The 17,490-nt window shown below is 41.1% G+C and overlaps 1 protein-coding gene across 3 annotated transcripts in view; it reads right to left on the reverse strand.

The window, feature by feature from the left end:
- Positions 1-17,490, reverse strand: part of LOC146894388 (uncharacterized) — a 112,148-nt gene that overhangs the window by 34,214 nt on the left and 60,444 nt on the right. For 2 of the 3 annotated variants that reach the window (XM_085691090.2, XM_085691093.2), the window contains exon 2: positions 12,861-12,969. In XM_085691090.2, the coding sequence (XP_085547216.1) occupies positions 12,861-12,969 (109 nt within the window). Of the gene's footprint in view, positions 1-11,847; positions 11,984-12,860; positions 12,970-17,490 lie in introns of those variants that run through there. The other variant, XM_085691091.2, reaches the window with a different exon arrangement.

Below are 17,490 nucleotides of genomic sequence, written 5' to 3' on the forward strand. Positions count from 1 at the left end.
CACACTCTTCCCAAGTGATTCTCTCTCTTATTCACGGAATGAGACTAGGTCCATGTTATAGTCTATGTGAGATGACTTAGGTCCTCAGAACACAAAGTTTAAAATGTGTTTCCCTCATACAAGTACATGGGTATTTATGCCCCTAGTGCCCATTGCATGTACCCAGTGTTGATATTCCACAGATATTTGGTGAAAAATGATTAAGTCAGTAAGCTTGGGCTTTCCCAAGTGTGATGAGCTTCCAGGATCCACATGGCCCTCCCATCCTCCTGTGAAGGAGCCCATGAAGAGTGGTTTAAATAACAGAAACTTGTCTGGATGAAGAAGGCCAAGATTAAGGTGTAAGCAGGTGGGTTCCTCCTCAGGCTTCTTATAAATGACCTCCTACCTGTGCGCTCACATGGTCATCCTTGTGTACCGTCTGTGTCCTGAGCTCCTCTTTCCTTAAGTATATCAGTTACATTAGATTAGGGATAACTCTGGTGAGCTCACTTTTAACTTAATTGTCTCTTAGAAGGTCCCAGTTCCAAATGCAGTTACATTCTAAGAAGTTGGGACTTCAATGGATAAATCGGAATAACACAATTAAGAACAATGCAACTCATGATTCTTTAAAGGTTTATCAAGGCATAAGAGCTCTGGGTTCTTAGATTAAGATCTAGGCTACCTGATGATCCAAGAGAGCCATTCCCAAATCATAACAGTAATGAAAGAAAAGAAATAGAATAGAGTTTCAGTTGCAAATACAGGGAGCAGAGAGTGGACCCACAGAGCCTACTGAAACAGAACACATGAGTCAAGCCTTGTTCTCAATAGGGAACTCATGTGCTAAAGGACAAGTGTTCGGCATAAACTGTGAGCTTCTAGGTTCACATCTCCACAGGGCCTTCAGCATGTCCCCACTTACACAGAGAATTAATAGCAAGCCCTCCCTCATGACTAGAAACAATCTCTAAATTTTTATTATGTATGCTTGTTCGTTTGTTTGGTGTGTTTCTAGATCATAATTCATCACTGAAGGAAGTTAGGGCAGGAATTTACAAAGGAACTGAAGCAAAAATCATGAAGAAATGCTGGTGACTGGCTCACTCCCTGGGTCATGCTCAGCTAGTTTTCTTAAACAGCCCATGTTCACCTGACTAGGGACAATGGCACCCACTATGTCCTTATGTGCTGGGTGTTGCCATATCAGTTATCAGTCAAGACACTCTCTCACATAGTCACATAGTCACAGGCCAATCTGATTGAGGTAATTTTTCAGCTGAGGTTGCCTGTTCTCATGTGACTCTAGGTCACACTGACGATAACAACACACCAGCTTCTTGTATGTATGTGGGGGATAGAGAGAAGACACATGCCAGGTCATATGTCTGGAAGTTAGGGACAACTTAGGGGAAACAGAAAAAAACCCCTAAAATTATTATGAAAGAACAGAGGGCATCACAGAGCTGAAGTGATTCTACACAGAAACAATAATGCTAGATAAATCACAGTACTTGATTTCAAATTATATCACAGAGCCACAGTAACAAAACCAGCCATTATTGAAATGTTGATGATGATTCCATTGGATCAGTAGATTCTTTTTGGTGATGTAGCCATTTTAACAGTAACAGTTTTGTCAATTCAGGAACATGGAAGTTCCTTCATCTTCTAGTGTCTTCTTCAGATTCTTTGGTGATTTATAGTTTTCATTGCTTTGCCCTGAAGTATCTGATAATCTCTCTATGGTGGTCTTCTGCCTTCATCTACACTGTGGTACTTCACTCTTCATCCACAGTCTTCCTTCTTTAGTCTTTTGTTACTGTGGTTTTAGGAAATTCTGGAAGGATGATCAGACCCCAGAGGAACTGCCTTCAGTAGATGCTTATGTTAACTCTACACCTAGCAAGAGAAGTTTTTAAGGCAGTGCTTCAAGACTTGAGTTTTCAAAATTGAAGACACCATTTCTTTAGACAGAGTAAACAATTTGTTGGTACTTGCGCACATAAACTCTTGCGAGATGTACACTGTGCTACCTTCTATCCTGGTAGCTGCTACAGTGTCCCAGTCAGCTCTGTGACATCAAACACTTTTTTGCTCTATCTAAACTGTTCCATGTCAAGATAGACCCAAGATGAGCTCTATTACCCAGACTCTTGTGACTGTGCCTTTGAGTTAAGTTCATTGGGAGACACAAGTAATACCTAAGTTGTCTCTATAACCAGACAACCTGATCCCTCCCTGTCCCTACTTCTCTCATATCTACTGGGCCTGTATGAGAGTCCTCTCTATTGGTACTCTCTGGATGCCTCAGCTTCATGAGTTTGCCTCCTAAACCATAATCATGTTCCTAACACAGCACCACAGATGGTCCCTGACCTGATGCATCTTCATTTGCATTCTGTTTTTGCCCAAACCCTAACTGTACCATGACAATAAAGTGAAATAAGGAAGAAGTTCATCAAATTGTACTCCAATCATTATACTATGTGCCTTTTACTTCATCCCAAATAAGCCAGAGTGTCTATATTTTAAAGAGTTGGCAAGTGCCTGGAGGTTTCATTATCTGAAATATTCAGAGAGTGAAGACACTGGTCACAGGTGTGATACCGTCACTGTCGTGGCTCAGATATTCACAGTCTTCAATATGACCCCTTTTCATCATCATGAATGGCTGTGAGTTGATGTTGGGTGTGCCACAAAACACCCAGGAAAACTCACATTACGGTAGCAAATTCAGCCACCCAGGCTATTTGCCTGCCTCTATAACCCACTCCTGGAATAGACACCCAAAGACTGTCTTCTAACCTACACACCTACAAGACCCCATCCCCGAAAGGACATTGCATCTTAAGAAATGGCAGATGGAACACAGCAGACAATGATTCTGAGGGGAGCCCCATGCAGTTATCTTCCAGGATCTGAGCTCTCTATGGTGATTTGTGAAAACAGCCCTAAAGGAAGCCTCTCCTCCCAGGTCAGCAGCATTTTTTTTTTAAACAAAGTGACCCTAGAACATGGTAGTAGAGACACCACTACCTCTTTGCTAGAATAGTCTTCTAAAAAGAAAACTCTCCTGGTCTCTACAGTAGGAAAAGAGATTTTGAAATAAAGCTACATGGTTCACTCAGGTTCCTGCTTCCCCTGTGAGATTTAACCAAATCTTTCCACAATTTCCTAGATCTAGATGCTCCAAATAGGGTTAAGCAATAGGGGAACACGTGCTATTTACCCCAACCTGTGGCTGAGGACTTTCCAAGCACCTATGCTATGTTCCCATCAGAAGACCATCAAAGTGTTGAGAGCCGGCTAACTTCATCAGAGCTGGCAGGACACTAGAAAACATTCTGGCAGCAGCACAAGCCTTCACATGAGACCAAACAAAAATGCAGGTTGTGAAAGATGCTCCTGGGCTGGTGGAATTCCCCTCATTAGCAGGAAACCAGGCTACTCCATCCAGAGCATGCCTCCTGCTGCATGCCTGGACTCCATTCTTGCTCTCACCAGGCTTGCTTCTGACAAGACAGCATCACCTAGTGGAGGAGTGCCAAGAGGACTCAGGATACCTGCATCACTGAATTCCTGGGGTCTTGGCTCTCAGCTAAAAATGGAGATAATATGTCATCACCCCTCACTTCTTAAGCATTATAAAGACAAGTTCGTCTAGGAAGAACTTTTTACTTCTCAAAGGGCCATAAAGAGAGAATGAGTCAAGCTGCTGTTAGATGTTCTCTCTCGCATTGCTATTAAAGATCACTGTGCAATTAAAGCTTCAGGGAGTGGGGAGGGGGGAAACTTTGGGCTTCTGTGCACCCCTTTCCAGCAGTCTCTGCCTCAGGGACTCTCATGACGTTAGCAACATCGGCACTATTTCCACAAGAATCTATGGGAAACCCTACTATATGTGTCTAATGCTTGTAAGTTCTGGCCCACTTCTCAGGTCTGTGGGAATCTTCAGTATATTCTCCCAAGGCTATCATTTTTCCCTAGTGAAAGTTTCCTTAGAAAATTGTCTGTGCTTACACACAAAACAACAGCTCAAGAAGCTAGATAAAGTAAAAGACGGGAGAACATTTACAGCTGACCAGGGACATCAAGAGTAAGGGCAGTGTTCTGACAGGCACATTTCTAACTGTAACCTATGGGTATGACATCAGCTCAGTCTTTGCACTAACAGACAGGGATGTATTCATCCAGCAGAGTCTTCCAGACTGTCTTAGTGCACACTGAGATACTTTCTGCAAGACTAGGCCTTAGTAAGATATTGTTCTGTTTTTAGTTAGTTTTTATGTTGTCATGAGACTCTACTTTGGAGTTTTGAAAAAGTTTGTTATTTCTACATTTTCAAATAAAATTTATCTTAATGGAACTTTCAAAATCTTCCTAAAATATGCTCACAAGCTGGTATGGCCCATTTTCAAACAATTATTTCATTTTCTGATATCCTGGATATCCAAATTATCCTTTCCATGTCATTCTGACTGCTGGGTAAATTTGGTGTGATATTGAGGGGGGATTGAAGTCATACAGACTAGTGACTTCTGGGAGACCAGGTAAAAAGAACTAGATTGCCCTTGAGTTCTGATAGTCTCTGCCATGAGGTAGGAGTTTAGTAGAGAGGTGCCCATAAACATCTCACTCATTTGCAGCAGGTCCTTTACAGATTCATTTAAGAGTGCTGCTGGAACGTGGTCTCTGCTAAAACCCAAACAGCTTTCCCAGGCCTAAGACTGGAGTGTATTTGCTGCCTGCATCCTGGGAAGGGGGATAAAATGTACCCCTCCACAGCTGGTTGGCACCCAAGCTGCACAGACCCATCTCTCCATGCTGGCCCAGGTGTTCTTTTACTTCCTGAAAAGTCTCAGGACAGGGAAACTTGGGGATAGGGTTAACTCAGGGGACTCAGAAAGTTACTGACAGTCAACTTCTTTCTCCTCCACAGAGACACCCCCATGTTGTTATTACTGTAGCAAGTTTATATGACTTACAATGGTATGTACCACCTATACCTTGTTTTTCAGGTTACCATCAAGCAAAGTGAAACAGATGAGTTCCAGAGGAGCTACTCACTGCCCCTCAATGTCATAGTAACCCTGTCTCTCCCATGGGGAATGGTCATCTACATGAACTCCATACCCTGCACTACTGTCTGCAGTCCCTGAACTAGAGTTCAGAATGCCAGTTAGCATCTGGTCTGTAATTCAGGGAAACTCTTACACTACCTGTATAAAAGTTCTCACGCCTAGGAAGACACCACCATTCCTGGAAAGTCTAGTATAGTGAAGACACAGGTCACATGTACTAGGACTTATGAGACCACCCTTCCTCCAGTCCTGTGTCTGACCTCCTGAGGGGACACTGTGCATGATAAAGGCCCTGGTCTGGGAAACAGGCTGCATCCCTTTGTGTTTTACCTCCACCTACCTAATAGGTCACCCAATTTTCTGTTAGGCTTGTGGTTCTCCCAGTAACTATAGGTCCTCCACTCTGACGTAGCGTAAGATCCCAGCTCGCAGGCTGGATACTGGTACATCAATGAGACTACCAAAAGATAGGAAAGGAGAAGTGAGAAAAAAATAGATGATGCTCAGAGGTATAAAATGTTAGAGGAGTAAGTGCTATGAGCCAGTATACTGTAGGAAGGCCACAGCTGATAATGAGGACAAGTGCTGGCAGGATTCAGGAAGAGGGGAACACTTACCCACGGCTGAGAGAGTATAAACTGGTGCCACCACTACAGAAATCAGTGTGGATGTTCCTCAAAACACTAGAAATAGATCTACAACATGACCCAGCTATACTATTCTTGGGCACATATCCAAAGGACTCTCCATCATACTACAGATATCCATGTTTGTTGCTGCTCTATTCACAACAGCCAGGAAATGGAAACAGCCCAGGCATCCATCAACTGATGAATGGACAATGAAAATGTGAAACATGATGAAATACTATTCAGCCACTAAGAAAAACAAAATTACAAAATTCACAGGTAAATGAATGGAGCTCAAAATAATCATTCTGAATAAGGAACCCAGACCCAGAAAGGCAAATGCCTTGTGTTTTCTCTCATTTGTAGATGTTTGCTTTGAATCTAAAGATATGTGTGTTTCATTTGGAATGCCACGGAAATAAAAAAAATTGGTAAGGGCTCATGAGGAAGATTTCAAGGAAGGGAAGACAGAACACAGTGGTATAATGGGTTAAAGGGGAATAATGGAAAGAGAGGGTTAAATTGGGAGGCTGGAAAGGCAGGGTAGAGGAAGGAACAGAGAGAGGGATAAATAACATTAGGCTATTTGGGGAAAGTCATATGGAAACATATTACTGTACAAGCTTCCTAAAATATACATATAGCCATATATAAAAAGGATTAAAAATGGGAGTTAAATATGGACTATAATAGGGTGGCAATGCCCCAACTAGATAGCAGAGTCTAACAAATAATAATAATAATAATAATAATAATAATAATAATAATAATAATAATAATAAAAAGCCCAGTGCCAGACTGGGTTACCTCTTTGGGAGTTGCTGGTCAGTGAGATCCTACAGATGCCCAAATATTGCAAGCTACTACCAATGTTCTTGACTACCCTTCAGAACTTGGCAATAACACACTGCTGTTGAAAATACTATATATCTGAGTCACAGAACATGAAGAAACTAAGCTAGTACTGATCTAGAAGCTTCATTCCTACTGACTAGTTTTTATAGTACTGGAAGGTGCTACATACACTACCAAAAGAGAAAAGGCACTATCAATCTGTGAATCTTATAAGCTGTAATAGTGACTAGCCCAGCAAGAAATGCCCACAGATGCAATAGTGACATGAATGTCATGGGAGTAACCAAACACTTTATGGTTGGATTTAAAGACTATTCTATAAGATAAAATCTATACATGCCACTATTATTGAAACAAGAACCCATGTCTAGACAGGTAATGGGCCCTAGAGGAGAATCTAGTGCTATATTGCTCTTCTCAACAGACATAGTATTAGATGTACTCCTAATGACTACCATTATACCCATTGATTAATGCATCCCTCAACCCTCATCAGAGAAGCTTCATACTGTGACAGATGGCAATTAATAATAAAGAAAATCACAAGTCATCAAAGTGCATAAAATAAGACACTGTGGAATGTTGACTGAGACTTCTGTTCCACCTGACCTGGTCCTGCAGTCATTCAGTCCCCTTCCCCCCAAAACACACAGAGGTCTATATTAATTATAAACTGATTGGCCTAGTGGCTCAGGCTTCTTATTAACTCTTATAACTTACATTAGACATTCTTATCTGTGTTAGCCACATTGGCTTGGTACCTTTTTCAGTGAGGCAGTCACATCTTGCTTGCTCTGTGTCTTGCTTCCTTTGCATCTGGGTGACAGACTGCAGACTGAAACTTTCCTCTTCCCATAATTCTCATTGCCACACCTCTACTTCCTGCCTGGTCACCGTCACCCTGCCTATACTTCCTGCCTGGCTACTGGCCAATTATCATTTTATTAAAAATAATACAAGTGACAGGATAAAAGACCATTGTCCCACAGCAATGGGATACTTAGGCTTAAAATGAAATGGCTATATCATACACTCTTCTCCCAAGGCTCAGGAGTCACTGAGGAATGGGAAGTTTATAGAACCAGCGGCCGTGGGTGACTACAAGGAAACAGCACTGTCAAGACACAGAAAAACAGTTGTACATAAGAACTCAAAGCAGTTGTGGCAACATATATGATACCTGTGCAAGCTCAAGACAGACCAAATCTCAGCATGGGGAGGGGAGGGGGCATAAAGTACCACCTCTAGCTGAGGAGCTTGTGACAACTGATAGCTGCTGGTGGGGAGAGAGTCCATTTTCTTTAAAGAGTGTAGCCTCTGGTTGATTGATGATGTTTCCATAGAAGGCCATACATACAAAGTATATATGGGCAGCACAAATTAGAATTAATGTGTATTTTAAAAGCTGGGCACAAAGTAGATGGGTGCTTAGGGAAGAGAGCTATATCTGGGGTGGGGAGAGAGAACATGATCAAACCACATTGTAGGAAATTCCCAAAGAACTAATAAAATAAAAGATAACACATTATAGATAACAAATTTGCCAAAAGAATAGATATTTAATGTTCTCCTCAGAAAGAAGTTGATGAAGTGATGGATACATGAATTAGCCTGATTAACTCTTTCCATAATCCAAATAAATCAGATCACAATGCACACAATCCTCATTTGCAATTAAATATTAATTTTTAGGGCTGGAGATGTGGCTCAGCTGTAAAGAGCATTTGCTGTTTTTGCAGAAGTCAAAGGTTCAATTTGTAGCACCCACATGGAAGCTCACAACTTTCTGAAATTCAAGTTCTAGGGGATCTGATGCCCTCTCCTGGATTCAGCAGGTACCAGGCATGCACATTGTGCACATACATATATGTAGGCAAAATATTTATACACATAAAATAAGAATAAATTAACTTTTTAAAGATTTAATTTTATTTTATTATTTATTTATTTGAAATTTTTAGACAGGGTTTCTCTATATAGTCCTGGCTGTTCTGGAATTCTGGTTGACCTCATAACAGCCTATTTCTGCTTCCCAAAAGCTGGGATTAAAGGCATGTACCACCACTGACCAGCTAAGGTGTCATTTTTTAAGCTAAATTATTACACTTTTAATAAAGTTATTTTAACTTATTAAGAAAGAAATAACAAACAGGGCAAGCTTCCAAAGTAAGTGGAGAGGGTAAGTGAACAAGGCATTCAGGATTAGAGGAAAAATGAAAACATGATTTAACTGGCTTATCATTCACATGTTTCAATGCTTTGAAAAGAGAGACTAAATGGGTGAATGGTACCTGATGTAGGAAAACATAACCCAGAAATACCAGCTGAAGAGAAGAGGGATGAAATAGTAATACCATACCCAACACAGAATGGAGCCCATGATGTATGTAGCCCCAGCATCAAGGAGTACATGCTGACCTGCTCTATTAACTCATCCAGAGCATAGTCTCAAGGGCCACTCTTAGATTTACGATACCTATTATTGAGTTGTAGATTAGCCTAGATATTGCATGTCAGTATAAACACCTTTTCACACTCTTCATCATATAACTTGTCATTTTTAATCTCTAACACTGATGTTCAACATCTCCTTACCATCACAGTGTAAATACAGCATAGACCATATTTTCAATGTGACTAAAACAAAGAGTGATTGAAGAGCTGATGGAAGGGGTCTTTGATTTATTTCATCTGAGGTTCCCCAGGAATATGCTGTGATTTATGTCCCCACACAGCTGTCTGATTAGTTCACTCTGGGCTAAAAAGGCAAACCATTAAAGGCATTACAATTTCAACAAGAATGTTACCTCAGTAAGCACAACAGTGACATCTTGTGCCTTAAAACATATACATTCATTGAGATCTGTGCTTCTTAGTTAACATCAGAATGATGGATCAGATGTGATCAACCAGAACAAACAGCAACTGAAATTGTTTTAAAACACTGAAGTGAGAGCTACAGAGATCGCTTAACCAGTCAAGCACTTGCCTCGAAAGCATAAAGAGACGAGTCCCATCTCCAGACCCCACCACAAATGACCTGCACTCATAATCCCAGCAATAGTAAATGAGAGCCAGAAACAGTGGACCCCTGAAAGCTCTGAGACCAGCTAGATTTGCCTGTTTGTAGAATGACAGGCAAAGCAATGGAAAGCCCTTGAAAGACAACACCTGAAGCCATCTTCTGGCCTCTATATGCACATGTGCACCCACACACATACCTGGACCCACACATATACATCCACACAAACAGAAAAATAGATTAATTAATTAAAATACTAAAATGTCTCCATAGATTGACCAATCCCAGCCAAAGAATTCTATACAACACAAATATATAGACATATTTTGGGGTGGGGGTGAAGAGTTCCAATGGGATGCCAGTTTTTTGTTTTATTCCAGACATATCATATGTGTATTATAAAGTTCAAGGGCAAGGAGCTACTAAGCCACAGGAGTGTTGCCAAAAAAATCTGAGACTTGAGGTTAGCACCTGCTAGGAAAGAAGTTTTTAGGAGAGACAGATGTGTGGCCTTGCCTAAATCACAGCTCACAAACCTAGCCAGGTGGTGCACAGCCCTCTGAGAGGTGACACACAAGACTGACAGTTATTCATACAAGATGCCTAGCATTTGGGGGGTGGGGAATCCCATGTGTGTGAGGAGACAGGACAATTTAACCAAACAACAAAGAACAAACAAGCTAGAAGAAAGAGGCCCATCTTTGATGTACTTACTGAAATGATCAGATAAGGAATTTTAAGCACTTATGAATACAGTTCATAGACTGATGGAAGAAAGGGAAAACTGGGACAATCTCACCAGAAAATCAGCCTTAGAAAGAGCTAAGTAGAGCTTTGGAACTGGAAAACACAATGATTGAAATTAAGAAGTTGACAGATGGGTTTCGCAGTCTGTGACTCAGCAAAAGAAAGGCTGTGAGCTGGAACCAGGATATGAAAGATGCAGGGAAGAGCGTGAGAAAGCCCTGAGGCATGGGAAAAGGCCTTCCCACACTTGCCACTTGCATAGGGAGATCACTGTGTGAAGAATAAAGCTTAAAACTCAACCAGGCACAGTGGAATGTACCTGTAGTCCAAATTACTCAGGCATCAGATGGATACCATGCCCAGGAATTTAAGACCAGTCTGGGCAGCATAGTAAGACCCCTCCCCAAAATTAATTTTCTCCAGGTGTATTTGGTTCTATCTTAGTTCCCTGGGCCATCCAACATCTCTGTCCTGGCCCTTGAGGCAGTGTCAAGGGTGAGCTTCCTCTCATGGTATGGGTCTCAAGCTGGACCAGTCACTGGTGGGCCACTCCAACAATTTCTGCACCACCTTTACTCCAGTAAATCTTGTAAGCAGGACAAATTGTAAGTAGAGGAGTTTGTGGCTGGGTTGGTGTCCCCACACACACTCCCACTGGAAGTCTTGTCTGGTTACAGGAGATGGTCAGTTCAGGCTTTCCATATCCTCCATTGCTAAAATTTTTAGCTAGGGTCAGCCTCATAGATTCCTGGGGGGTTCAAAAGGAAAAGTCAATGAAATGATTCCTTAATGATATTCTCCTATGCTCATAGATTGGTGCCTATCCCAGCTGTCATCAGAGAGGCTTTACCCAGCAACAGATGGAAACAGATAGAGAGATCAACATCCAAACATTAGGCAGAGCTCTGGGAAATCTGTGGAAGAGGTTGGGGGTAGGGAATTGTATGAGTGTGGTGGTTTGAAAGAAAATTACGCCCAAAGGGAGTGGCAATATTAGGAGATGTGTTCTTTTTGGAGAAAGTGTGTCACTGTGGGGGCAGGCTTTGAGGTCTCTTTTCTCAAGCTTTACTTAGTGTGATAGTCAGTTGACTTCCTGCTGCCTTCTGGTCAAGATGTAGCCAGCACTACATCTTCCGGCACACTGCCATGCTCCCTAGCATGATGATAACGGACTGAATCTCTGAAACTGTAAGCTATCACCTCAATTAAATGATTTTTTTTAGAAAAGTTGTCATGGTCATGCTGTCTCTTCACAGCAATAAAAAAAAAGCCTAACTAATACAAGGAGACAAAGGGGTCAAGGGCATTACAAGAAAACCCACAGAACCAACTAACTTGGCCTCATAGGGGCTCACAAAGACTGGACCAACAACCAGGGAACCCACATGAGTCTGTCCTAAGTTCTCTGTATATATGTTACAGTGTGTAGCTTGGTCTTCTTGTGGAACTCCTAACAGAGAGATCAGGGGCTGTCTCTGAATGATGCCTGCTTTTGAGACCCTTTCTTCCTACTGGGTTACCTTATACAGTCCTAATAGGAGAGGAGACGCCTAGTCTTACTGCAACTTGATACGCCATGGCCGGTTGGTATCAAAGGGAGGTCTGCCTTTTCTGAAAAGAAATGGAGGAGAAGTGGATGGGTAGAAGGAAGGTGGGGGGAGAAACTGGGATGAGAGAAAGAAAGGGAAACTGTGGTCAGGATGCAAATAAATAAATAAATAAATTTAAAGTTGTAGATTAAATAAATAAATAGATTTTGCAAAGCTAACAGCATCATCCAGTCATGAACATACATCCTCTACAAACCTGAAGCAGGATAAATAGGGAGTAAAGAACATCAGAGGCATCATCTTTTTTTTTTCACATTTTGATATCTTTTTTCATTTTTTTTAACTTAAAAGGTTTTTCTTTTTCATTTTACATACCAATCACAGTTACACCTCCCTCCTTCCACTGTCCCCTACCTTTCCCCCACCCAATCCCCCATCCACTCCTCAGAAACGTAAGGCCTCCCATGAGGTGTCTACAAAGTCTGGCATATCAAGATGAGGCAAGACCAAGGCCCTTGGCCCTGTATTGTGGCTAAACAAGTATCTCACAATAGGGAATGGGCTCCAAAAAGCCAGTTCACGCACTGAGGATAAATCCTGGTCCCACTGCCAGTGGCCTCACAGACTACCCAAGCCCCACAACTGTCACCCACATTCAGATGGTCTAATTTGATCCTCTTCAAGTTCCCCAGCTGTTAGGTCAGAGTCAGTGAGCACCCACGAGCTTGGGACGGCTGTTTCTGTGGGTTTCCCCATCATGGTCTTGACCCCTTTGCTCACATAATCCCTCCTCCCTCTCTATGACTGGACTGGGATCTCTGCATCTGCAGAGCCATCATCTTGCTAATGATGTAAGACTTTAAAGCACAGCGAAGGACTGCAGAGATGAGTAAGACATAGCCTGAGAGTTGTGCAATCCATAAAACCAACAAAAGATTAAAAACCACATATTTTTAAATTGAAGATCAAAGAAGATGAGCAAACTACTTACATATCCAAGTCCAAGAGGCCTTGGGCTGATCCAGGGAAGACTTGAGTAGTGGCTCCCATGCCCATGTGCTCCATAGATAGGCCTATCCTGAGCTCCTCCACCCCCAAACCTGCAAAAGAACATCAGGGCTCATGGAAATTATTCCTCCTTCTGAGATTGTCCCTAACCCCAACAGAGCTCCAAGATCTGAAAGCCAACAGTTGGCATTTGGGTCTTTGTAACTGGAGAATAGCTTCTCCAAATTCCATCCCATTGCGGACAAGGTCACTGTCTCTACAGACCACACCATTCTTTTGCACTCTCCCAAACATTTGGTCAGTGCACATAACCCAGAGTTTTGTTTTAATAGATCTCATCTGTAGGCTCAAACTTCTCTAAGTATTGTGAATATAAATAAAATAGAAAAAATTTTCCAATACCAGCTTACAACTCCGAGATACCCCAAACATAGTCTAGTCAAGGGTCCAGGCTGGCACAGGTCAGAGATTGCCACTGCCTGTGTTTTCTGGCCTGTAGAAGGCACTGGGAGTGTCCAGGAAAGATACATCTTTACTCACTATTTACATGGTCAGGTATAAAGACTTATGTTGTCAGTATGTCTTAGAAATACAGATTAAACTTTCCCACCTCTCAAAAGGAAAAAAAAAGAAAGAAAACAGATGTAAAGAAAGGCCTGCCCAGGCCCAATCTCTACCCATGGTATTTCTTTATCCTGCAGTTACCCATCCTGAGGGGCTAGGCTTACCAACCAGAGGTTTGGCTGTGCAGGGTTTAGGTTCTACTCTCAGAGCCCCTGTTCCTCTCCTCTCTTTCAAAGCCATCACTGGCTCTTATCCTCTATCACCAGGAAAAAGTCACTGAAGGGACTTAGCCCTCTTGCCTTTCACCATTTCAGCACCAGTAGACCCAGCCATCAAGTTCCCTATTCCAAGTTGAGGGAGAGAGACTTGAGGTATTAATCTCCCAAGGAGGCACTAGATACCCCCTTTAGTGTATACATTCACCCCAAATTCCACAACCCAAGGCAAGAACTACTTAATGTATCATACTAACACCCTAGGACCTAATGTAGCCAATATAGGGGTAAAAATTGAAGCATCTATTTATAAAGGAAAATGGGTTCACTCTGTAGTGATTATGTGAAAAGCCACTAGCAATGTCTGCAGGTGTAAACATACATGCCCAAAGACTCTTAAACTTTGTCACTCACTTTTCCATGCCCCACCCCACAGCAATGAAACATTCCATTATGCCATATATGCCACCCAAGGTCATAAAGAAAAACTTAAACAAGAGAATATATATACATATATATATATATTGGAAATTTTTAATATTATAAAATGTTGGTTCTCACTAAATAAAATAATTTTCATCCAAATATTAACATTAACTTAGAAATCTCTAAATAAAAAATGTATAGTTCACCTGGAGTCTTATATGGACACACAAAATAGAATTAGGTAGACTAGTGCAACCAGAAGACAAAATATATAAAGAGTAATTACAACAGTCCAAATGCGAGGATAAAAAATTCTATGCACCTTGGGAGAGGGTTGAAGGAGAGTGGAGAGGCAGGGAGGGTAACAGAGAAAAATATATAGCTCAATAAAAATCAATAAAAAAAATTCTATGCATCAGTGTAAAAAAAAACCTCAAAATATTTAGGAATTTCATCTACAATAAAGGAGGCATCTAAAATCATCACAGTACAGAGCCTTGTGCAATAACTAACAAGCACTTAAAGGCCAGGAATGCTGCTGAGGAGGGAATGCCCTGCATTTCCAGTACAGCCAAAAGGAGAGAGAAAACTGAGGAAGAGTAAAGGAAGAGTGGGATGGGGGAGGAAAGGGAGAAGGGAGGAGGAACAGGGAGGGAGGCAAAAGAGAGAGAGAACAATACTTAGGACAACTATATTGACATTTGAAAAAAATTATGCCTGATACTTATCTCATATCTTACCTTAAAATAAATTAGAAGTTGATTAAAGTTGAAGGAAAGGAGATAAGACCAAAAAGATAATAGAAATAATTATGTGGCTATTGCTGCAATCTATAAGTGGAAAGGAATAAGATTGACATCAAAGAAGAAACCATAAATACTGGCTAATATGATCATGTTGGGTGTCTATGCTGAAAAGAAAATGCTGTTTATTGATTCAAATGCAACAGTGTTAAAAGTGAGAGAGCTTCTGTTGGGTAGCAACATAAAGTCCTCACTGATCGCAGCAGGAAAGTGAAAAGCATTGTGTAGACTGGTTGGTTATACACAGAAACTGCAGCTGCCACCTAGGCAAGATCTGGGGGAATTTATTATGATGGAGAGAAGAAGGGGGCACTCTAACTCCCCCTCCCCATAGAGAAACATTTATTAATATTATTTATTTATTATTATCTCAACAAATCTAGCAACATATAAAAATGATATATCCATATTTCTATTTCAATCCCCTGAAGCTAGGAATATTAATATGAGCTATCTGTACTCACCCTCAGAAACTGAAAATATATCTAGTTCTACAAAGTACAGCTCATACTACGGAGTTTGGTAAAAACAAGACAGAACTAAACAATGAACTCAGACAATCACCCTAGAGAATATGGACAAAAAAATGCTTAAATATTAGCAAAAACCAATCTGCAATGCACAAAATGATATAAAACATGTACTTATCAAGTACATGATTTCCCAACATCAATAATATTTGTGACAAAACTCTTAGCAGATCAGAGATAAAGGATTCTTCCTCAGCCTGACAGAATGTCTGTATAAAGCCTATTGCATGACATTTAACATTTAACAGTGAAACAGTCAATGCCTCCTTGGGCCTAGGGACCAGGCAAGGAAACCACTCCTACTTCCCCTAACAAGCATCCTACTGGAGAAAGACAGCAAATAGAAAACAGAATGAAAATATGATTACCTGTGTATGAGGGTAATATTATTGCATACTAAAGAAATCCTGAGAAAACATAAGAAAAATAAGTCAAACCAACAAGTTTAGCAAAGCTTCAGAATTCAAGATCAAAATACAATAATTGGGACTATGAGATAGTTCATCTGGATAAATGTGATTTCCAGGCAAGATTGACAACCTGGGTTTGATCCTCAGAACCCACATTGGAAAGATAGAACTGACTCCAGGAAGCCATCCTCTAGTGAACATGTATACTGTGGCATGTATACACCCATGTACTCACACTCACACACACACACGCACACACACACACACACACACACACACACACACACACACACTAATAATTACAATAATTTTAAACTTAAAAATCAATTGCATCTCTATCTAAAACAAACAAGTGAAACACTAGAAACATTTAAGTATCATTTATAAGAGCACCTAAAATTCTAACGTACTTTACAAACTAAGCATTGTAAGTCCAATTCTTTAAAAGTTCGAAGGCACGACTAGAAAGAAATTGGAAAGAGTAAATAACTCTTTTTTTGTGTGTGTCCAGCAGTTGAAAGGCTGATTCTAAGATGGCAACTGAACCCAGATTTATGTATGGATCCAATGTAATGCCAAACAAAACCTCAACTTTTACTTTTATCTTTTGATTGACTTGTATTGAGCTCTACACTTTTCTCTGCTCCCCTCCCTGCCTCTCCTTCCATGCTCTGCCAAGGTCCCCATTCTTCCAATTTACTCAGAAAATCTTGTCTTTTACTACTTCACATGTAGATTAGATTTATGTATGTTTCTCTTAGGGTCCTCATTGTGGTCTAGGTTCTCTGGGATTGTGATTTGTAGGCTGGTTTTCTTTGCTTTATGTTTAAAAACCACTTATGAGTGAGTGCATGTGATAATTGTCTTTCTGGGTCTGGGTTACTTCACTCAAAATGATGTTTTCTAGCTCCATCTATTTGCCTGCAAAGTTCAAGATGTCATTATTTTTTTCTATTGTGTAGTACTTCATTGTGTAAATTACCACATTTTCCTTATCCATTCTTCAGTCGAGGGGCATTTAGGTTGTTTTCAGGTTCTGGCTATGACAAACAATGCTGCTATGAACATGGCTGAGCACATGGCCTTGTGGTACAATTAAGCATCCTTTAGATATATAACCAAAAGTGGTATTGCTAGGTCTTGAGGAAGGTTGTTTCCTAATTTTCTGAGAAATCACCATACTGATATCCAAAGGGGCTGTACCACCCTGAAAGCACCCGATCTCCTCCACCTTGAATTTTAAGACAAGCTCTTTCCTTTGGAACATTCAGCCCTAAATTAAATGCCTTTATTACATCCCGCCCCTCAAGGCCCATCTGTAAGATGGGCTGGATAGTTTTAAGGCAATTTGATACAGCTGAAGTTGTCTGAGAGGGGAAACCTTAATTAAGAAAACGCCTCCAAAGATGGGGCTGTAGGCATTTTCTTAATAAGTGACTGATGAAGGAGGGCCCAGCCCTTTGTGGGTAGAGCCATTCCTGGGCGGGTGGTCCTGGGTTCTATAAGAAAGCAGACTGAGCAAGCCATATGGAGCAAGCCAGTAAGCAGCACCTCTCCATGGCCTCTGCATCAGCTCCTGCCTCCAGGTTCTGGCACTGTTTTGAGTTCCCATCCTGAATTCCTTCAATGACGGACTATGATATGGAACTATAAGCGAAATAAACT

The sequence above is a fragment of the Myodes glareolus genome, chromosome 6, assembly GCF_982192425.1.
Source record: "Myodes glareolus chromosome 6, mMyoGla1.1, whole genome shotgun sequence".
Classification (NCBI taxonomy): domain Eukaryota; kingdom Metazoa; phylum Chordata; class Mammalia; order Rodentia; family Cricetidae; genus Myodes; species Myodes glareolus.